Below are 23347 nucleotides of genomic sequence, written 5' to 3' on the forward strand. Positions count from 1 at the left end.
TAGGAAATCACTGGAATTATGTAAATGTATTTTTTTTGTTATGAGAAATGAAAGATAGTATTTGAAAGAGTATAAGGAAGTAAAATTGTTTTATGGGGGATGTGACGGCTGTTTCTCTTCACATCGGTGAGCAATATAACATTGCGAGATTGATTAATTTCTATGCTTGAGGAAGCATCAGCCAGAGGTGGTAATGCACCATTGCCCCAAGGTGAATACAATAATTTATAAGATCAAAGAGAAAGACGGGATACATTGTAGAAAGATAAATAAGAGAAAAAGATAAAGGATAAACGAGATTGTGCCGCAGATGTTTCAGTAAAGGCAGGTGATCCGAGATGCTTCGGTAACTTCCAAGTATTTTTAAATGCTCCACCGCGCGCGATTTGTTCGCAAGACTCTTCAAACAATCTTATACAATATACAATCTAATCCTGATTATCAACTAACGTCGCCCAATCATATTCAAATATTTATTAGCACTTTTCATCCTTCAAATAACGACTTTTTCAACGATTTTATTGATCATTTTTATCTGCAGAAATTTATCGGAAAATAAAGGTCAACTTTTTTTATACTCATTTGATTAAGTTGATTAGTCATCCGATGGATGTCGCTCTATTATGACTTGAGCGCCAATAATTCAATTCCCACAATACACATGCAATATATTTGACTTTTGTTTATTTGATAGGTTAATTAATTTGTCACTTATTTAATCTAACACACTCATATATCAAATAATTAAATAAATCAAACAAAATACAAGAGAAAGAAAAAAAGCAAAATAAACGGACAAATAAATAAAAACAAAATTTATCTTAATGTTAAAAAGTTGTAAACTTTTTTAATTGAAAAAAAAAATGGGGATTTTTGGACATTTAATGTACCACTGCATATTCGAAAAGAAAAGAAAGAATGGAATTTTATTGAAAAGAGAATCGTGCGTGGTGTAATACGGGAAGTACATGAGTGTGTGTGTGATTCACCGGAGACGCAATACATATGTGTAATATATCTTTTATACATTCATACATATTTCCATGCAGACTCGGTTATTTTCGTGAATCCTCGTCACTCATCGTGAAAATGGTTAAGCCTCTTTGCCGAGGGCGCGCGCGCGTTTCCCATTCATTTGAAAGAAAATAAGAGAAAGAGCATTATAAAGTTAATATGTGGAAGAGAAATAGTTCGAACAGAGCAAGAAGTTAGAGGGGAACACCGGTCGAACGTCCAGTGTGCAAGAAAGAGAACAACACTAATGAATATATACGTATAGTATTGGTGAGAGCGAGAACGGTGAGATGTTAACGAGCAAGAGAAGGCAAACCCAAAATGCTAAAGGGAGAGAAGACTTCAAACGGCAGATGCTCTACTCAGTTGGCTCGTTGACGTGTACTTGTACGGATCTCCCCTCATATAATCTCATACTCGATCACTTAATACACGTTAGATGTCACAACTAAACCTTAAATTATTTATTTCTCATACTAAGTCTTTTTTAACGCCAAACTAGTGAATTAATTAAAATTGCGCATATTCATTGACATTATTTGACAAAAGAAGTCATTATTATTAGTGATTAAAGACATTCATTGGAGTTTATAGGTAAAGGATTGGGAAGTGATTAAAGAAGATTGAGTGAAAAAAAAAAAAAAATAAAATAAAAGACAAAAGTAGAAAGAGAAAAAAAGGGTCGAGTGGCAGAGATGTGGCAATGGCGCTCGTGTCCGGCGAGCGATGGAGTGGTTGCTCTATGGCACGGGGCTTAGTTTGCACGTAGTTCGTGCCTGAAGGGAGGAATATCACACGATAAATTCACCGAGGTGGTGTTGTGTCTTGGGAGGGCCCTTCTAAGGGCCACTTCCTTTTTTTTGGATAAAAAGTTAACATCAATCGGATAAACAACTGTTTCGTTATGATGTTCATTACTGTAATTGATAATTGATTGTTCATATTGAAGATTGACAAGTTTGCTATTTAGATTTAATATCATTTCTACAAAAAAAAAAAAAGATAAAATTCTGCATGTGAACAAGCATTGGAAGCGGCTGCTGATCAGTGTGTGCGCGAGTGTGTTATTAATTCTTGTTTGATGGCCACGAGGTTGAAGGACTGGCGAAGAGAGGATGGAGACTAGACTCAGAGACTGGTGTATTTAAGGTGTGCGAGTGAATAAAATAATTCTTTTATTTTGTGTTTATTTTTATGACAAAAGTTTATGAATATCTGATCTTGTGTTTCCATCAAAAAGATAGCAAATAAATGACAGAAGTACACATGCCTATTACTGGAAGAATTCTCGTTGCTGGTGGTGCAGCTAGGTGTCTACACTCCGCTGCTGGCATGCTCAGGTTCCTTGCCAGACTTTCAGGTGAGTCTGAAAAATCATTTAAAACAATAAAACTGATCATTTCAATGAGTTAATATATCAAAGGAATGGCTGTGAATTTTCTTGAGTCAATGACATTCCTTGTTTGAAAGCCTGATGTTATAGTCTGAAAAATTGGGTGTGACTTTAATGTGAAGAGAAAAGTTCTAAAAGTTGTTATATTTTTTCAGGTATATCTTTGATCAAGATAATGTTCTATTTTTTCATGATAATTATCTAATGCTGAAATACTAATTAGAATGTTTTTTGAAAAGTGCAATTGTATGGTAAATGAAAGGCCTGACCGAGGATAATCTGGCTGACGTTTCGCGGAGACTCGCGTGGTGTCTCACGAATACACATATACACTTTTACACGTAAAAAGAGAGAATGAGAGACAGTCACGTGACCTGTACGGTTTTAGAGGTGCTCAACTTGTGAAGTGACTTATTCCAATGGGATTCTCGACATTAATTTAAACGTTATAAGTAAAAAAAAATTCACATATCTCAATAGCTTAATATCAGATTGATTATTTGATTGAGATTTTATTGAAAAAATTCAACAGATTATAAAAGCCAATTGTGAAATGATATTTATACAAATACGGTAGTATATAATGAGGGTGAAAATGGAGAAGGATTTAAAAGTTGGAACGAAAAAGAAAGTGGCGATTTTTCGCGTTAAAACGTCTGGACTTGTGGCGGCTTTTATCTTTAGACGAGACAGCGAGAAAGAGTATCTTTTTATTCCAAACGAAAATAGCAATCGTTCTATGGAGTATGAAACGATGTGGTGGCACTTGTACGACAAAATGTATTTTCGCCTGTGTCTTATTTCTCTTCTTTTAAATCTCCAGACAGACAAAAATTGTATCGACAGCTTTTATTCTATTTTACTTCTCTCATCCGCAATATTTTTTTTCTTCCAACTCATCCTTACATTTTATCAAATGATTTTCAGCTGTTATATTTACCCGTTATTTAATCCAATGGTGTAATAATAATGTGCATTGAGAATCTATGTTTTTTACGTTACTCGAATTGTTCTACCTAATGTCTAGAATTATTTTTGTCGTTGCAGGAGTTTGAGAAGGAGAAACTAAATAGCATTGTAGGATGTCTATCCTTTCATGGGCACTTGTGAGATTTCGCAAACCTCAAGTGTTCTGTTTCTTTTTTTTTTTAACTCAACCCTTCAAATAATTCCAGTATTCATATTAATTTAATTTAACATAAACAAATAAATTAGTGAGAAATAATATCTGTACATTAATTTGTCTTGATAATAATCTTGTCTCAAAAAACATAAACGAGTCATCATCAATACTTAATCTATACTGGCTTGGCAAATTGACTTTTTATAACACCCAGTAGGATCACATTGATACTCACTAACGTTTGAGTAATCTAATCTTTGAGATTCCACACCTACTTCAGGTCGATTTCGGAGTTTTAAACAGCTTTAAAAAGATGAGATGGTCTAGGTAGATTATTGTATAAACTTGGAGATGTCTTTGGTGTGACTATTGGTTTTTCCGGGTGGCCTACCGATCGAATTCTTTCTTCAAATTTTTTTTCTCTTCTTCTCATACTTATATGCTTCTTATCCTCGAGCCATTAATTATTGGACCCTTAGCGCCTATCTTCTAAGCGATGAAGCATTAAGAATTTTGATAGCTTCTTTTTTTCAATAATGAATCGTTATAAGTTTTTTTCTGGAAGTAAATTAACAAAATTTATTAAATATTTTTCTATTCAATTTGTAGTTTCATATAACGTAAATATTTGAAAAACATTTCAGTTGATTTAGGAAATAAATTACACATAATAATTCTTTAAAATATACTGAAAAAGCTAAATGGTTTAACAGACCAATTGGGTAAAGAATAAAAATTCGCAGATTGGAGCATTCACGAAACGACCAAATACGCATGTCGTTGCCCTTATTTTAGGATTTAAATAAAGTCTGGCTATTTATGTTGCCTGACAGGGTGTCCAGAGTATGAGCAAGATAGCAAAAGGATGAATGAAAGTGAGAAAAAACAGAGAAAGAAGTACTTCTTAGTTTCCATAACACGCCGGTGAATCTTACGGTCGTCTTGTCGCTGGAAAATGACGTCAGCTTCAATGTCTTATTCAAAGTTTGATCCTTGTCAGAGTGTAACATACTAGTGTCAAGTGTGTTGTATATAACAAGGATTTAAAAGACTCAAACAAAAAGTGGGAAAATATTTTAGACACTTTCCCGAATAGATTATAAAGAAGCCGACGTTAAGCGAGTGAGAAAAAAATTAAGTGTGCGAGGAATGCTATTCTGCTCACTTGAATTTTTCAATTTGGAAAACGTGCTTGGGTTAGTGCAGTGCCGCTTCCCAAATATCCACCACAGGGAGTCGGTGAGCACTGTGAGATGAAAGTGAGAGTGAGAAAAGTGAAAAAAAGAAAAAAATTTCTCGATTCTAAGAAATTATTTTTGCATTACAAATTAGAGAATTCTAGGATTATAAAATGAAAGTCCCTTGATGTCACCGAAAAAAAAATCTACTCCCACATGACACATAATTGAATAGATTTTATCCTTAAATAAACCTTTGAGTAAATATCATTTTTGAAGTGAGGTTGAGATAAGAGAAAAAAAAACAACCCGTTTACCTTGAAAATGTCATAATAAAAAAAAACATGATTAACTGATCACTGTATATCCGAATAGGTATATAATTCATAATAAAAATCCGCAAAAGAAATAATTAATAAAAGTAGGCTTTTGATGTTGATCATAATTGTCGGTATTAGTTGGTCATTGTTAAAGAAGTTCTAACGAGGCAGCCACAGATATATTATCCAAGATATAGTTTGAATGACCGTGAGTTTGAAGGTGGGCTTAAAACTGAGATCATCAACATCAGCAGCGAAACAAGAAGAGAAATACAAATGTAAAAAAGGAGGAGAAATATACGAACCAGGTGTTTCACTTATACCAGTAAAAATATATAGAGAACACGCTTGAAACGGTCACCTAATCGAGATTCAGGAGCCTCAATCTCTTGGCACCCCTTAGACTTCTACACTCTGTCGGGTCTCTTGATGAAATCCCTATTGGGCGTGGTTTCTAATGCTTTAATATACGTCTTCATTTGTGCAACAAATATAAATATTTTATCGATAAATTTTTCAATACCTGAATACCAGAATAATAAATTACTCGGTCGTTTGAAAATATTTTTGGTTCGGCATTGTTGTATTATGTAGATGTGTATGAAGCGCGAAATTGGCGTTAAGTAAATAAATCGTTGATTTTTAAATCTCTATCAATACGTAAACTTAAATAGAATTCATGAAAAGACTTCTTAGAAGGCATTTGAAAAATTGACATTTTTTCGCCCATTTAAATATTTCTAATACTCATTCAATGAAGTTTTTCAACTTTTCTATTTAAATTATAGAAAAATTGATTGTGAATAATTTAGATGAATACTATTTTAACTATATAAAAAGTTTAAATAAACTAATAATCCTTTTTTAAGTATTTAAAATTTTTTAAACACAAAAAGACAAGTTTATATATAATGAAAAATCTTATTTGAATTCATTTTATAAGATGTATAAAAACAAATTGATTTTACATAAAACTATCAAACCAGCTGTGTTTAATTAAGCTTTAAAAAATAGCCTTCATAAAACATGGTTTAAATAAATTCAGAATAGTATCTTTTTCATTATAAAAAATCAATAAAATACTTGAGAAATCATTAAAAGTACATTATTCTTTTAGTTTAATGACAGAATAAAAAAGTTAATTAATGAAAAGAGATCAAAATTCAATTCTAAATCAATTAGCATTACAATAAATTTTATGTTGATTATTCTTCTAGAGTTAAAGTCTTTTCATTTTGTTAAACTTGGATTTTTTGATCAAATTATTTAAATCGAAATACTTTTCCTCATGAGTGATTTTGAACAATCTATTGATGAAACTATTTAAAAAATAAAAAAAATTCTTTTATTTTTAAAACAAGATATTCATTAAAGTAGTTGTGATGATAAATATGAGTTATTAAGACTAATGAGGAATCATTGAAAAAATGGTAAATTCCAGGAAAAGGTGCAAAGTTGTATCTTTGGACACCCAGAAGTAGAGTCTCTGGTGCTGGCAAAGAGGCTTCAAGCCTTGTAATATTATACGAAAGCCTCCCGGCTGACTAAACTACACTTTTGTGTCTCATTCGTCCACTGTTGTCCTGCTGTTATTTCATTTCAGTCAAGCTGTTAGTATCGGTTATGGCTGCTAGTATAAAATCTCCAGTATAACACCGGGCGTATTTAGAGCAGCGTTCGTATGTTTACCATTGACCGCCCGTCATCACCAACTTGCTCGTATTCTCCATAAATGGAAAAGGATAACAAAAAAAAAGAGTATATGATTGACCAAATAGAAAAAGAATAACAACGATTTGAAAGAAAAAAAAAACAAGATGCAAGAAATATTATGAGTGATTGAAGCAACTTTTAGTATTATATTAGAATACACAACAAAAGCCCACCCAATTGGATATCGGTGTGACATCAAAGAGAACATTCTTGGTATTTGCTAAATGTCAAACTACCTACCCCTCGCAAATGGACTGGTGAATAATAGCGGAAAAACGTGAGCGTGCAAACAAATAGTCGTCTATCAGAAGCCCATCATCAATTCAACCCAAAATCATCCTCATTATTTTTCTACTGTCATATACACAATAATGTGTCTATATATATAGATATATTATATGTATACGAACATCCATCATTTGTGTATTTTCCCACTAATAGATGAACCGTACACCATCATTTATTCCGACTGGTGAGGTCTTTTGATGGAGGGGAGTTATGCAAATTTAAATAGGTAAACACCAATGTGCTTCTGTTGTGGCAGGTACTTTCCTGCCTGCACGAGAATTGACGCGATGTCCGTTGGGTGTATTATGAAGCAAGTGGGTCGCCATATGATTTATGACCTCGAGCGATGATTTTTTGCACATTTCTATCACGCTCATCCTTTTTAAAGTCATGTTCTATATTTTCTAAATCAATATTTCGTTAGAAACTACTTTTTTTAGCAATCTTTTATGCTTATCATTTTAAATTCACAGTCTATTTAAAGATCAATCAGCATTTATATCCCTTCAGGTATTACTATTTTTAAAAATAGATGAAATTAATTATTTATGTATTATTAAAAAATAATTAAAAGATTAATGAAACTCTAGGGAAAATTACCCAAAAAATTTTTCTAAATTAATTCAACTATTTGGAGTAATATATGATTCGTTTTTCGATTTTTATATAAAAAATTTGTTGCAAACAGGGAATTATGCGATGTATTTTGGCATGCTTAAAATTGCACTATAGATTTAAATTATCATTATATTGAACTTGCATGAGAATAAGTGTGACAACTGCACGAATTTTCGTGTGAAGGCATTATAAATCTTCAACAATTGTTACTCCTAAAATTTAATGATTCACTGTTTCTATGCATGCCAAATGCTACATTTTATTCAAAAATTTTCATGATAAAACAACATTTATTATTTAATATTAAAATAAATCAGTTTCTTTTAAATGTTTTCAGTTAGTAAAAAAAAAGCCTACTTTAAATAAAAATTCAATTTGCATATACTTTACAGAAAAAATTCTTAGAGAATCGATTCAACTTTTCTTATTAATTATTTCAGTCATACTAACAGTAAAAATTAAAATGGAATTTAAAATAGTGAAGTTGTATTAATATAAAAAGGTTATTATAAACGATGACATAATAAAATATTTAATGCAAAATATTCTTGCTCTAAAATTCACTTAAAAACTGAAAATAGTTCTCTCTCAACTCATACTTTAAATAGTTGTTTTTTCTGTTGAATAAAATTTAATTCTTCAAATATAATAATGTTTAAAGATATTATAGTTTAATTATAAAAATGATTAAATTGAATTAAAGTAAATTATTTAAATTCTATTTTCATTAACTTGACTAATACATGTAAAAATACCAGCAGAGGGTAAATCTTATTATGTAACAGTATTTAACCCTTAAATATAATCACTAATTCATTCAAAGCTAATGAGGACATAAAGAGTGTATTATACGGTTTATCTTTATCCCTTTGTATAAGTAGAAACAAGTTTGTACTAAACAGTTGGATTCTTGAAAAGGATAACTCTCACCTATTTTTATGTCCCTCTACTGCTTTTAACGATCCTTTTACTCATTTCTCTCTTTTGCTTTCTCCCTCTTCCCTCATTCTTGAGAACAAGGAAAATTATTCCGCCTCGTTCCGCTGGCTGCTCCAAAGCACCAGGCTGCTCCCTCTAATTTAACACGCCGTCCAATTATCCTTGGCGCGGCATCGCGCCCGCACTATTGTCGTCCTGTTGACCGACCTCCTGCTAAAATATACAAGACTATTCTCACTCTACTTAATTCAATTTCTCAGTCTAAACCAACACATTGTTGTCGAAAATAGGAGAAATAATAACAAGATCACCCATCCAGTGTCTACAAAACTACTCATTGAAATTGAAATATATGAGAAGACCAACACAAATATCATACCTTTTGTGGTCACTTTGAGATATAATAAAAGTCAGGTCATTTTTCATGATTGAACATTATGAGGATTACTATTTACAATAAATTAATTTTTGGTTATTACATTATTAAATATTTAATATTTAATTTTTCTGATTGTTTTATTTTAAAGTTAATATAAAATTACAAGATATCAAGATTTGCTTGAAATTAAATTTTAACAGAAACATCATTCAAGTTGTATTTTCAAATCTTTTGAATAAAACTTTATAATCAGTTTGAAATAATGATTATAACTTGAATAATGCTAAACGTCACTCTTATTATTATCATTTTAATATATTCAATCATCGTTTTATTATTAAAGATATTTTTTTATTATTGGGATCCTTCATTAGCTATAAAATTAGTTCATCCTTGACAAAACGTTGGGCTAGTTTTACTGAATACTGAAAACTTTACTATTCTATAACAGATAATCCCTAATATTCCTAAAGACTTGATCTTCCTGGGGACCTCTAGGGTTAAACCTACATCATAATTTGTGTCCCTAGAAAATTTTATTGGCATAAATTGAAGTATATGCAATGTATTTTAACAACTGAAATATATTACAGCAACAATGTCTGTAATGAAAAATTTTTATATTAAAAATTTTCGGGTATTATACTCTGAGCATATAACCAGCTGTCTCAAGTATTAGCCATAAGTTTTAACTTAGGCTATAATTTTCGTAATTAATAGTCAATAAATTATCACAAAAAGTCAAAGAATTCTTTTAGATAAAATTTTTTTTAATATTCTCATTTTATAGTCAAATCATTAAAAAACAACATATTTTTATCTATTGCAAAACAATAACTATTTTAATTGACTAAAATATTTCGTTAATATAGAAGTCTTCACGGGTCAGCACTTTTTATTGTTCAATTAGTATCTGTTTTTTATTCTTTAAAATATTGTTTAGTAATATTTAAAGTTGGAACATTTATAATTATAATAATATATTAATTTTTTCATTATTAATGAACAAATTGGAGTTCACTTATAGTTAAGATCAATGTTATAAAAACGTAACATTTATCTTTGATTTTTTCTTTATAATGTTTATTTACCTAAATCTCAATTTTTATAAGAAAAATATAAATAATTTGAGTCAAATATTTATCTACAAGGTAGAAGCAGAATATGTTGGTTAGCATAAATATAATCGAAATAAGATTGTAGGTACATAAAAGGGGGAGGAGGAGAATCCAAAATGGTTTCATAAACGATCCACTTTAGCGAATAATTCTTTAAGATATAAAATTACAACTGCAGATACGGACGATTAGCCAGATTGAATTACCTCGCATTAACCTCACATGCATGACTAGACGATCAAACCCCCAAGAGCCTGCGCCGAAAAATAGTCGGTAGCTCATGAAGGGGAAGAAAAAATGAAAGAGCAGAGAGAGAGATTGGTCCAAACTCAATTACCTCAGTAATTCTGCTCAAATCATTGAATTCATAGGTGAAGAATTTGTCGGTTGTTGGACATTTTAGTGAGTAAATTTTTCACGATTATCGAAAGAAAGAATCATTCATGTGTAAGTACATTCGTCTATACTTTGGCATATTTCAAATGAGGACAATGAAGGATAATAAAAGTAATATACATTGCTTAACAAAACGAAATAAGAGGATTTTAACCCTGAAAATATTTAGAAAAATTCTTTGAGTATACATTAATCCAATAAGATATAAAAAAAAGAGGACATTATATTAATGTAAATTTAAAAAAGTCATAGAATTAAATTTTTTTTATAAATAATTTAGAAAAAAGAAGCTTTTTAGTAAAATAATTATAAAATAGAAGTAAACTGAACATAAAAATTTAAGAGTATTAATCAGTAATTTTTAACCCTTTTCTCCATGTAGTATAGTTTCAAAAAAAATGTTTAAACTCTGTTCAAATTTAATATTAATTTATAAAATCGAGAAAAATTCAAAGTACTCATAAATAAAAAATTGCATCTTTTAAACTATTTGACAACTTTATTGCAAAAAAAAAAAACTACAACCAATTATTATTTTATTGAAAAACAATTCCCTAAACTCAAAAATTGTTATTAAAATTTTTAATTATTTAAAAAAAAACACCTAAATTAGAATCATTTAATGTTGAGAATCTCTTTCAATCTAAAATTCAATTTTTTATTAATATTACATTTTTAAAAATGCATCAATAAAGATAAACACTTGTAAAATACAGCTGTTCGTACATGAAAGTTGAAGAATATTCGAGTCATCTTGCTCCGAGATATATTTCCACCTGAGTTGGATGAAACTTTGGTTGGATAATGACCTAAATGTATAAGAGAGCAGCACTGTAACCATTCGTGCAATTGATGAATGTTGAGGGTGCATATACATAATAACAAAGTGGACAGCAAGTCAAAGAAGTAGATCGACAGAGCTCTATTCGCTCAGAGTCGTTAGTTTTGTGGTAAGAAGGAGAATAATCGGTCGGCGTCTCTCGATTCGGGTTCGAGCACGGGCAAAAACCATAATAATCGTCGTCCAAGGAACCATCTGCGGCTTCCGAGGCAGACCATGTGTTGTTGAGCCCGCGTGTGCTGGTCACAGACAGCTCAATGTGGTTTGCAAGCTTCTAATAACGCCATCGGAGCCCATACACATATCTTCTACTCCTCCTTTCTGCTTTATACATTGTATGTTGTATATTATGTTATGTTACATTTTTTTCTTTCTCAATGACGATACACGACGTCCAATGTATCTAATGATATAACACGATCTCTTGACAAAGTAATCTTGATCTCCACTTGGATAAAGAAGAGACAGCTTTGACATTTTTCTTTAAAATCTTCAATGTCCTCTTCAAACGCTCTTAATACTTCCTCGATTATATTTAAGATATTTTTTTTCAAGTATTCTTTCTACTCAGGTGGCCTTTATCAGTCGGTGAAGCTTTTTTCTCCCGTGAGACACACCGTTAATCTCAAATCCTAGAAATTTCATTCTAATATTGACAATTATATCTTCAATTCGTTAGACTATCGAGGTCAATGAATCTCTAATTTATTGATCATTTTTCTCAGAATTGTTCATTATTGAAAAAATATTTATCTTTATCATAGTGAATGGATTTACTTAAGAAGATTAAAAATTTTTAAATTTATCTTTAATAAAATTCAAGCATCAAAAACTTAATCAGGATAAATTTATATTTGTTTAAAATAAATTCTATGTTTTTTATAAATATTTTAAGCTTTATTTAACATTTAATTCTATTTCAAAATCAACATTTAACTCCTTATTTAATTAATACTATCATTTTTTAAATTTTATTATCTAATTAATAAATTATGTTTTAAAGAAATTAAAATATAATTTATTGATTGGAAATGACAGATTTTTTATAACAATTATTATCCAAGTAAATTAATATTCAAGATTTAAACTCTAGTGAATTTAGACATTAGAACAGATGCTATAACTTATCGTGTATATCACTGGTGAAAGATTGAGAAAGTGAAAGAATAATTTCGAAAGAATTAGTAAACCCAAATGATAATAAGGATGAACCTTGCGTTGTGAATGAATCGAGTGTTGTTGGCACGCGTCTACCCTCACTTCTCCACTTTCTATGCACTTTCTATATGCACTTGGACGTAGTGTTCGTGGTCCAAAAAAGACCTGGGTATCGCACATGTTCGTCCTGATGCGGACAGGGTGTGCGCCTTTCGAGCCGCAGCTGCCGAACGCACTTCTACACCATTATCTTTCCTTTTAGCTTTGGCGAAGCCCTCAATTTTCTTATAGTCCCATACGCCAACGCTTAACTTATGTCGTTTAGCTTGCAGGCGTATTAAAAAAAGAAAAAAAAACTCGACGTAAAAATATTATAAAAAAAACTAGCAAAATATGATGAAAAAAAAAAAACTAGAAAGAAAGCCAAAACAATCAAAATTTGAAGCATTCAAACAAACTTGAAAAAATGTTTTGATAGGCTTTTAGAATTCTATTAATTAAATTAAATGACCTGAAAGAAGTTTGCTGAGGCTGAGAATAAATTGCCAATAACGAAAAGGAAGTCGATGACTCAGAAGAGGAGGTGAGCTCGTAGGTAGAAGGCGTGAGTCGTAGGTTGTATAGTGTGAGCACCAACGTATATACAAGAGTTACAGTGCTAAAGAGTCCTTCTTGATATTTTATTACTTAAACATATACACTAGAATCATATCATTGATGATGAGCAAGATGAAGAAACCACCCAGAAGCGATCATCAATATGTCTTGAAGGATCATTGAGCTAGTGATAGCTGAGGAAGTGTATTGACATGACAGCAGTGTCTTGTACATGTAGTAGATGAAAAGGAAGCTGAAGTGCGCGTGCCAAACTCGAATTACTTAGTGATACTCGTTGGCCTGATGTTAGGGATCATTTATCGCTTGGTAAAGAAAGATAGAAAGATAGGACCCACCAACAAGAGAGTGCAGAGAAACAGGTAAAATTTGTGCTTGTTTCACTCACTCATTCTCTTTTTCTTCCTCAATCTAACTTTGGCAGCTGTGGCTCCTGAATGCAGACAAGGTATGTAGTAGGAGAGGAAGAGCATGTGCAGATAGATCTTCTTATTTTTCAAAGCCACGTGCTATCTATCGCTTCTTTTCTACCACTTCTCTACCTTCGACCCCTTGCATCAGCAGGCCCCCCTGAAGATTATGAAAATGTTGAGGTACTGAATGCCTGTTTTATATTATTCTTATTCTTCATTGTCGTCATAAATAGGTTCACATCGTGTGTTCATCAGACAAGCCAAGTGTTGGCACGTGCCATGTCAGTTTTTTCTTATTTTTATAGACTGCTTAAAAGATGACACCAGTTGGTACTGCTTCATAAATATATAGCAGTACATAGTATTGATATTAAACTCAACTGGGAATTTAATTTGTTTATTCTTTTATTTAGATTCGTTTATTTCTTTCTTATTAATAAATTCAGAATTTGATTATGGAAATTATAAAAAAACTTTTCATTTAATTTTAAATTATAAAATATTTATTTTAATTATAAAACTTTATTATACGAACAAATTTATAATAAATTTTTATGTTAAATCAAATTGTATCAAAATTTGGTATTTAATCATTTAAATCAAAATACATTGATTAAAATCTATCTTGTCATAAGAGAAATATTCATTCTCGATCAATAAAAGATTGGATAAGAAAAATAAATATTTATCACTCTAGTACAATTGGTAAGAGTTAGGAATCTCATTCAATAATCTTGATGAAAATCAAGATGAAAAATTGAAAAGATGAATTTCCATGTATATTTAGTAACTAAATAGAAATGCAGATTATTAAAAACTCCAACTTAAATTTGAAATATGAAAATGATAATTGAATAGCATGAGGGAACTAATAGAATTTAACCAACTGGTGGTTCCAACAATAGAAATAAGGGATGTTGTAAAAGAGTAACCAAACCCTTGATCCCTCAAGCCTTCAAACACAATAGTTAGGTTATTCTACGCTATCTTTACATCCGGAAGCTTGAAAGACTTATTCAGTTGTGTGTGCTGCTACGAATGTCGAAAAACGTGAGTAGACCAACAAAATCTTTATACACATATCTGGAAAGAGCTAGAACGGCTGCATCCGACTTGAGCATACATAACACATCTGATATAAATCCAAAGAGGGTCAGTTTTTTTTTCTGTTTAACATGAACTAATACATTCAAGGGTCTATTAAGGCTTTCCACTATGTGCTGTCAGCGATGCCAGCAGCTGGCCTTCTTCTTCATCCACCCCCGAATATATAAATCTCTAGCCACGTGCCAAAGAAATTCTGATTCTCATTATATCTCCTAAATTGATCAATTATTAATTCATTTTAAAAATTTATACTTACTGAAAATGATATTAAAAAAAAAAAACTAATAAAGACGACAATATTTTCACACTGAAAGATTATTTTAACTGACTAAGTAGTAAGTTGGAATCATAGAGATAATCATCTGATTAGCGGAAGTTACGCGCGAACTCGCGTAATTACAAAATAAGTCGAAATAAAGCGGTATGTTATAGAGAAGAATAAAACGAAAAAAGAGACTAAGAGAAAGAGAGAGGGTTACATACAGGAGGGAAATGGCCAATTATTAATAAGACCAAGAGTGCACGTGGGACGATGACGACGCATGTTCCAACTCGTGTGTCACCTACTTACAGTCATGACAAATTCCATTGCAGAGTTTTCTCTTTGTATGTTTTACCTATGCCTAGTGGTTATCTTGTTGATAAAATACTCGATAAGATTACTTGATATAGATAAACTGTATATGGTCACATTGTTGGGTTTTTAAGCTGAACTGTCAGGTGTTAAAATTAGTTATACTTAATTTTCTTTCTCATAATAGTATGTAATCAAAAGGTCGTGTTTATCTATATATATTATACGTGACAATTTTGTTAAATATTCAATAGATTTTTCCCAAATTACCATAGTCTTCAAAGAAGCTATGAACAGGACATTTTATTATTGTCAAAACATTTAATTGTATGTATTCTTTTTATACCTTTATTCTAAATAAAAGTAATATCTTCAATAACTTTGTTATCAAAAACTTGTCCCAATTTCAATTTTATAATGTCAAGCTTATAAGACTTGAAGATTAGTTTTAACTTAAACTTCTTATCCAGTTACTTTAAGAACAATACATATAACATAATAGCATCTTTTATAAATCTAATTGGTCTGTATTTTTTAATTGAGATAAAATGTCAAACAGTTATAAACTTACGATTAAAATTGGTACAAACATGAAAAAAAACATTTTCAACATGACTATATTTTATAAAGTTGTAAATATTTATTTCTAAGTATGTCGTTGAGAATCATACATTTAGCTGTGAGAGTGATCCAAATTTTTATTGGAATTATACTGTACGATGATTTCAACTTCGTTAGGCTGAATAGAAGTTAGCTATGAACGTTTCACTTCATTGATCTCTATCATGATTACAATATTTTTTTCCATGAACTTGCAAATTGTGTTTCATTTATCACGTGCAAGTTATTTGATTAAACTTGATTTATAATGTAGATATTAAAAAAAAATAGTTGATGAATTTTCCATATCTGTTTGATGGAATAAACAGATTTGCATCATCATATATGATTCATCCAGTTTTTTATTAATATGTTACAAAATATCAGGCTTTCATATGTGAAAATCTCTCGCATGTCACATATTGCATCCCCTTTGATCATAGATAGATCACGCATCTGCCCAGCAGCAGCTCTTCTAACCGATGGTGTTTTATTACAGGGAGACGACGACACGTGCGTCGGAGTTATGGAGCACCTGGTATAACTACATCAGGAGCATTGATCCATGGTCCTGATCAATTACCTTCATTATCACCACCATTAGAGATTCAAGAAAAAAATCAGCTGAAACTGGACAACCCACAGCTTACTCTAGATCCCAGAAGAGGCAGTGATGACTCTCTAGATGATGTAAGGCTTCGTCAATGTTATCTAATATGTCGGAGACAAGCCCAGGAGTCTCGTCATCAACAAGTGACAGAGTCCAAGTCTGAGGATCGTCTCCAAAACGTTGAAATGCCGGAAGACAGTCTTTCAAGGATAACTGGCTTAAGAAATTCAACGACAACAACTACCATTACAACCACAAGACATTCACATCAAAGAGGTCAAGAGGAACATCTTAGTGATAATTCTAGAGTGGCAAATAGAACGTCATCATGTCGTCAAGAACAATCCTCAGGGTCTACGGGAGTCGCTAGGTTTCACAGAAGACGTAGGATACCATCATACCTTGCGACCTTACTCGTTCTCTCTTATACATTCTTTGGAATAGCAGGTTTGTGGTTTATATTCATTATTATTTTTTTGCTTTATCATTATTAACTTCTGGGTTTCGTTTTTGGCATCATGCACTTTTTTACAAGAATTTTGAACGATCGTTAAATTTCAACAGGTGACAGATAGCACAGGCAGATGCGACCTATACGAATTTTGATGGTACAACAAACGAGCAAACGGTTCCTTCGTTGATGGCGCACGCACTTTTTTATGTTATTTCTTTCCTTCTTTGCTCGTTCTACAAGACTCTCTTTCAAGCAGTTCTCGAATATCGTGGGCTCTATTGTAGTGAGGGGAGAAATTTCTAAAGCTATTATTTCATGCTCGAATTTGGGTGTAACGTACACTTCCTATCGAATTCTTCAACAGTAGAATTAATCCATTAATTTTGATCGGCTTTAAAAATCTTCATTAATTTAATCATATATTTATGATTCTGCCATGATTTTTCAATCAAAAATATCATTTCAAACTTTTGGATTCCATATTCTTTATATTATCTTTAAAAATTTCCATACAATACATATCATTCAATTATAATTGCAGTAGTTTATTTTTAATTATATTTATTATTCGAGACTTGAAAGAGATTTTTAAAATAAAAATTAAAGTCATTCTTATTTGATATTGTAATAAATTAATATTGCTTATAAAAAAAAAAGATATCAAATATTTCAATTCGAAAAGGTACTTAAATTACAGCATATAACATGGATATATATACACTATTAGGAGTTATTGATTATAATAATAATAATTTTAAATATTGACAAATTTTCTGTGGACAATAATTGACACATTAATCTTGATTTATTAAAAAAGTAAAAATAATTTATAATTAAATTCTTAGTTTTCAGATATAAATAAAATTTTATACATGCGAGACATTTCATGAAATCTAAATTTGCAATTATAATATATTTTTATTTAAAAATGACAGGAAGTTAAAAATATAGATTTATGAATAAACTAGGTCGTTAGTTAATTCACTTACGCCTACTGGTAAATAGTATAGTATAAAAGATTTAGAACGGAACTAGATGATAATAATAAATATCAAATTTATAAGAATTTTTTTGCAAATTTCTAATTCTTTGACTATTTTTAGATGCATGTTCGTCGAGGTCTACGCCTAAGCCACGTCCACCAACGTCAACACCACGGCCAAGTACCGTCACATACCAGCAAACTGTATGTCCACCAGATTACGCAGAATGGTATTGTTTAAATGGAGCTACTTGTTTTACTGTGAAAATACAAGAATCTCTACTTTATAATTGTTTGTAAGTATTAGTAGATAAAAAAGGAAAAAATAACAATTTACTTATATGACTAAAGTGAGCATTATTTAAATGACTTACGAGACTTTTATACTTGAGAAAAAATGGTTACACAGCTGCATAATTATGAGAAAATAATTCAAAGTAAAGGAAAGAGGCACTTGGACCTATTTAAAATGTCTGAGAGACATTAAAATGCAGATTGCAGGGCCTCTGACCTTTGATTCAATGCATAACATCTAAAGTCTAGACTGCGCCAATGCAGTAGTTATCTACGTCACGCTATAGGGGGTTGGTCCTGGCCGGTCGATTTTCACCCTAGTCACTTTGATATACATTTCAAGAAATACCAATAAAACGGTTAGGCCTGATTTTTCAGAGCTTAAAATAATTCTTAATTGAAGGTATATTTATAAGTTTTTGTTTCTTTTTTGAGGTCGAATGATTTTAGTTTGTTCATCTTTATACTTTACCCTTACCTTCTTCTCGGTGCGAAACGAAAGAGTTTGGCGGATCGACTCCGACAAAGCAAACAGCGTGGGAAACTGGAAGCTCGAGCGAGCACAACCACTCTTGTGATTCCCCGCTCTTTTATTATTATCCTTCGTGTCTTTCTTTCTCTCTCACTCTGTCCTACCTCTAGACTCTTTCATTTTGACTCTGCGGTAGATCTCTCTTCGACAACTCTCAATTACTTTGTTCATTCTCTTGAAGAATAAACGAAATGAGAAAAACATGATAATAATAATGAGTTAATTCTACGAAAAATCTATTGTTAATAACTTATTTTAATTTTTCACTTGAAGTCGCTGTTGATGAAAGTGTATGGATAAGAGACTTTAAAAATATATATATGAGAGCAAGGAAATAATAATAAAAAATAAATAATAAAAAGCGTGAAGAATTGTACGGTGAGACTTGGCATAGATTTTTCACCAATGAGTTTTTAAGAATAAGGGATTTTTCTCTTTTGATTTCACATTATTTATTTTACCAAGGGCGAGGATAATCCTAAGGTTTCGTGGCCAAACACGTTCAACTAAATTCTATGCGGGTTTTAACATCACGAATGTAACATATACATGTATACATATATGTATTATATAATAAAATATATATTAAAATTGAAATAAAATAAAAATCCATGTAAGTATACATAGGTGTATAGAGACGATCGTTAAAATACTTACGTTCTACTTATCTCATTTTCTCGCTCTCATTACTAGACTCTCATGTGCCGACTGAGAGGCCGACACGCTTTGAATTCTTAGGTACTATATTCAAAGAGAAAATGGTATTTAAATTTTTCTTTCACACTTGGGGGTCCACAAATTAGTTTTGTCAGGTTGTATACACCATAACAAATATACGGAAAAATTGGATTTATTTTCTTCATTCAAATAAAAATTATTTCACACGGTCAAGAAGCTTCTTTAAAAAAAAATAGCTGATAAATATACTCCAAGATATATTGTTGTTGGAGTTGATTATTTTTTGTAACTATTTTTAATATTCTCAACTTTACAATTCGTGGTATGGAAATCTTATTAATCAAAATTTTTTATCAGTATGTATTTGATTGAATAAATATGTAACATTTTTTATCAAGATAGCAACTTTATTTTTTATCACTTCATGATTCAGATCAATTTAAATGATCTCATAATGCGCGGATGTAAAAATAACAATGACTTTTGATAATCATCAATTTTATAATATTTATTATTATATTTTTAGATAAATCTACTTTATGATGAACAAAAAAAAGCTTTATAACGTTACTTTAAATAGGTTCATTTTATAAAATGAAATATCGAAATTTTTCGTGTATTTTAACAGTTAATTACTTGTGTACTTTAAATTCAGAGCTGATATATATTTTTTTTCATAAAAAATTGTATTTACAAGGATATAATAAAAGAATAATTCGTACATATTGTATGTGTAGGAGCACGTGTTGAGTTAACAATTAATTTATTAATGTAATCATAAAGGTTTAATTAATTGATGAAACCGTTAATGTGAGAAAAATTGTCGTGGGAATGGTATCAATTATAGCTACTCAATTATTCTTCTCGTACTGCAAAAAAGTGAAAAAAATCATGATGAGATATCAACCTGACGTTAATTAGCCCCTTGATCCATTATTTCCGCCAAGTATTTTCGAGGAATAAATTCAAAAAACATACTTATGATTGAGTCATTATATTTTAAATGATTTTTATCGTACCTCGTTAAGATAAACTTAATTTTTAAGTAACTTTAAAAAATTTTTTTTCTTTTTCAGATGTGCTCATGGATTTGTAGGTCAAAGGTGTGAATTCAAGGACTTGGATGGCTCCTACTTGCGTAAGTACATGTGCACTTATCTAATAAAATCTTTTTACTCCTACTCATAAACTCAATTGAATAGTCAAACTTATTATCTCTGGTTATTTTTTAACAGCTTTCAGACGAAGGGTAATGCTGGAAACTGCCAGTATTGCGGGTGGTGCCACAATAGCAGTATTTCTTGTCGTTATTATCTGTATAGCAGCTTACATTCATTATAAACGCAAGCAAAAAGAATTACGAACGAGGTAAATGATTATTTAAAAAAAATTTTATGCCATAATTATTTGTAATATTTTTAAAATTAATGTTGGATGTATTTTTTTTCATTTAATGTAGCAGTACCTGCGTTGATACAGTTGATGGTCCTGGTCGCACTCCAGAGTTAAGGCCATTTAGTAACCGCAATCGGTTCCTTAAGAATTTTATGGCCAAGAATTCAAATTGTTCAGTGAGCATTTTATTTATTTTTCTTCTTTTTTATTACATCATTTTTGGAGGTATCAATTTTCTTTTTTTTTCTTTTTTAGTTAACAATGTGTCCATCAATACAACCAACGAGAATGCCTGGTTGGAATGATTATTCACAGGTAGAACTGACGAGACTAGCATCGATCAACGAAGCCAAACGTTCGAGTCAGTAATCAATCATTTAAGACTATTTATATTGCATAATTAATATTATAATATAATTATATAAGTTAAAGAAATGATAAAAATTATTTGTTAAGAAAAGAAGCAAAAACTCTTCTTTCCTGTATAAAATTACAAGAGTGAAAGAGTATATTCTTTTTGTAAAAAAGAAAAACAAAATATCTTCTTGGTAGAAGAATAGACTAAAATATTTCTACTCTTTGAGGAAAAAGATGTAGAAAATGGGAGAAAGATAAGGGAGTGGATAAAAAAAAATTGTCGACGCAATTTTCAATAGCTTGCCCGTTTTTTTTTTCTCTCGACTACTGTACATGTTCCTTTCCCATTTTGAGTCCGTCGTTTCACGCTCAATGAGCCTCATAAGTGCCTTCCAAAGTGTCCGAGGAAGTTAACGAGCGAGCGCAAGAAAATTGCCTGTGTCTCTAGGTCTCATTTATAAGAGCAACAAAACATATTTTCAAAGGTTTCCAAAATAGTAAAAAAATTGTATATTTGTAGATAGAAAACTAATAACTCATGACCCTCTATTATATTTTTTCTCTCAATTATTTTCCATTATATCATAATATGGCACATCACAAAACAATAGTCTTTTCTTCAATATTGACTGAATCTATTTTGGCATAATATTAGTAATAATTCATACAAATTTAATTGTCCTCATACAGTATTTATTCTCTTTTTGCTTGAGACTGTTAATGAAATAACAGAAAAAATAGGAAAAATAAATCAATACGGTACAGAGAAATAGAAGTAAAAATATAAAAATTATAAGTAAATTAATAAACAATTTATTTAAAAACAAAGTATGTACCGTAAAAAATTATAAATATTATATAGATGATAATAAAAAACGATGTAGTGTATTAATAATTTAATAATCTACTCAATGTTATAATTGGTTCCTAATTTATTCTTATTATTATATTATTATCTTTATAATTATTAATATTATTATTACTGCTATTATTATTCTTATAATTATTATTATCATTGCTATTAATATTATTATTCATAATTGTCATTATTATTGTAACAATAATTATAAATATTATTATGATTAATCATTGCCTATTAATCATAGTTAAGGATAAATACGATTGAAATTCGTAGAAAAATTAATAAGTAGAAACAAAAGCCAGTGGAAAATTAGAATAATTGTTTACAAAAAATTCAAAGCTTTGTAAAAAAAAAAAAATTATAATAGTACCAGTGGTGGCCTTTAAGTTTTATAATTCTAGAAGCGCTTCTTTCTTCCTATTAATATTAAAAACAATAGTTATAATATAATGCATTGCGATTAGATTGTAAAAATGCAAAAAAACGAAGATAAATTAACAAAATAGACTTCAAAAACTAGTTATAATATTTTTTTAGTACATCAGACAGCGTAGCGATACGTCATAAAGCTCAAGAGAGAGGAGAGAGAGCAATATTTAATTAAAAATATCATAGAATTTATTTAATTTAATGATTATTTAATTATTTAATTTAATAAATCAATAAACAATTTCTTTCTAAATATTTAAATATTATCTTTATTAATTATTGCCTAATTTCAAAAGTGATTTAAAAATGTTGTATTCGTCAATATTTCAAGTGCAGACAATAAATTTTATTACTCATTAAAGTAATTTAAAATTCCATTTTTTGCTCTCTCATTGTCTTCTTGATGACTTTGCATTCGCAATTATGACCAGCGGATGGTGGGTACCCCGTCCGACAATTGAAACTCCGTATTCACATGTATTACGGTATTTTTTTCTGTCCATTAATGAAGAAACAAAAAATACAAATAAATAAAATAATGTACCAAAGACGCGTTATTGAACTGATTCAAACACAAAATACATTATACAGTAAAATAGAACATTTAGAGAGAGAGAGAGAGAGAAAACAATGAAAAAAGTACTATAGCATGTTTAAAATGTTAAAAAAAAATGAGTAGAAAATAAAAAATAATAAATAATCCAAAGTAACTCATGTGTCACCTGATTAACAATTTGGAAGTTGAATAATCCGAAGAAGCCACCTATATTCCCGTATGCAATGTCGTATATACATTGTGAATTATTTTTGTAAAAAAAAACCATAGTGAATGTATGTATAAAAAATTAGATAAAAAAATTTTTAAAAAATTATTATACACGAAATAAAAAATAAAAATTTTGTTTAATAATTGATATATTAATCTAACGTACTTTACGCATTGAAACATAAAAATATTTTGATTATC

At 30.2% G+C, this 23347-nt stretch overlaps 1 protein-coding gene across 2 annotated transcripts; it reads left to right on the top strand.

Annotated features, from left to right (window-relative positions):
* Positions 1 to 1251: 1251 nt before the first annotated feature.
* Positions 1252 to 21643, top strand: LOC118072678 (uncharacterized). Of its 2 annotated transcripts, XM_035092724.1 has the most exons (8): positions 1260 to 2163; positions 2255 to 2374; positions 16287 to 16844; positions 17955 to 18129; positions 20414 to 20475; positions 20573 to 20705; positions 20797 to 20908; positions 20988 to 21643. In XM_035092724.1, the coding sequence occupies exons 2-8, from the start codon at positions 2266 to 2268 to the stop codon at positions 21099 to 21101; spliced, it is 1263 nt and encodes a 420-aa protein (XP_034948615.1). In that variant the 5' UTR covers positions 1260 to 2163; positions 2255 to 2265; the 3' UTR covers positions 21102 to 21643. The 2 variants fall into 2 exon arrangements, with proteins under 2 accessions (XP_034948617.1, XP_034948615.1); XM_035092726.1 differs by having other exon boundaries at positions 1252 to 2374; positions 20800 to 20908.
* Positions 21644 to 23347: the final 1704 nt, after the last annotated feature.

The sequence above is a fragment of the Chelonus insularis genome, unplaced genomic scaffold (genome assembly GCF_013357705.1).
Source record: "Chelonus insularis isolate UGA/USDA-ARS -01 unplaced genomic scaffold, ASM1335770v1 contig_94_pilon, whole genome shotgun sequence".
In the NCBI taxonomy this organism is placed as follows: domain Eukaryota; kingdom Metazoa; phylum Arthropoda; class Insecta; order Hymenoptera; family Braconidae; genus Chelonus; species Chelonus insularis.

Coding starts and splice junctions, on each gene's coding strand:
- LOC118072678 (XM_035092724.1), top strand. CDS start 2,266: ATGACAGAAGTACACATGCCTATTACTGGAAGAATTCTCGTTGCTGGT. Junction 16,845..17,954: donor TACATTCTTTGGAATAGCAG/GTTTGTGGTTTA, acceptor GACTATTTTTAG/ATGCATGTTCGTCGAGGTCT. Junction 20,476..20,572: donor CTTGGATGGCTCCTACTTGC/GTAAGTACATGT, acceptor ATTTTTTAACAG/CTTTCAGACGAAGGGTAATG.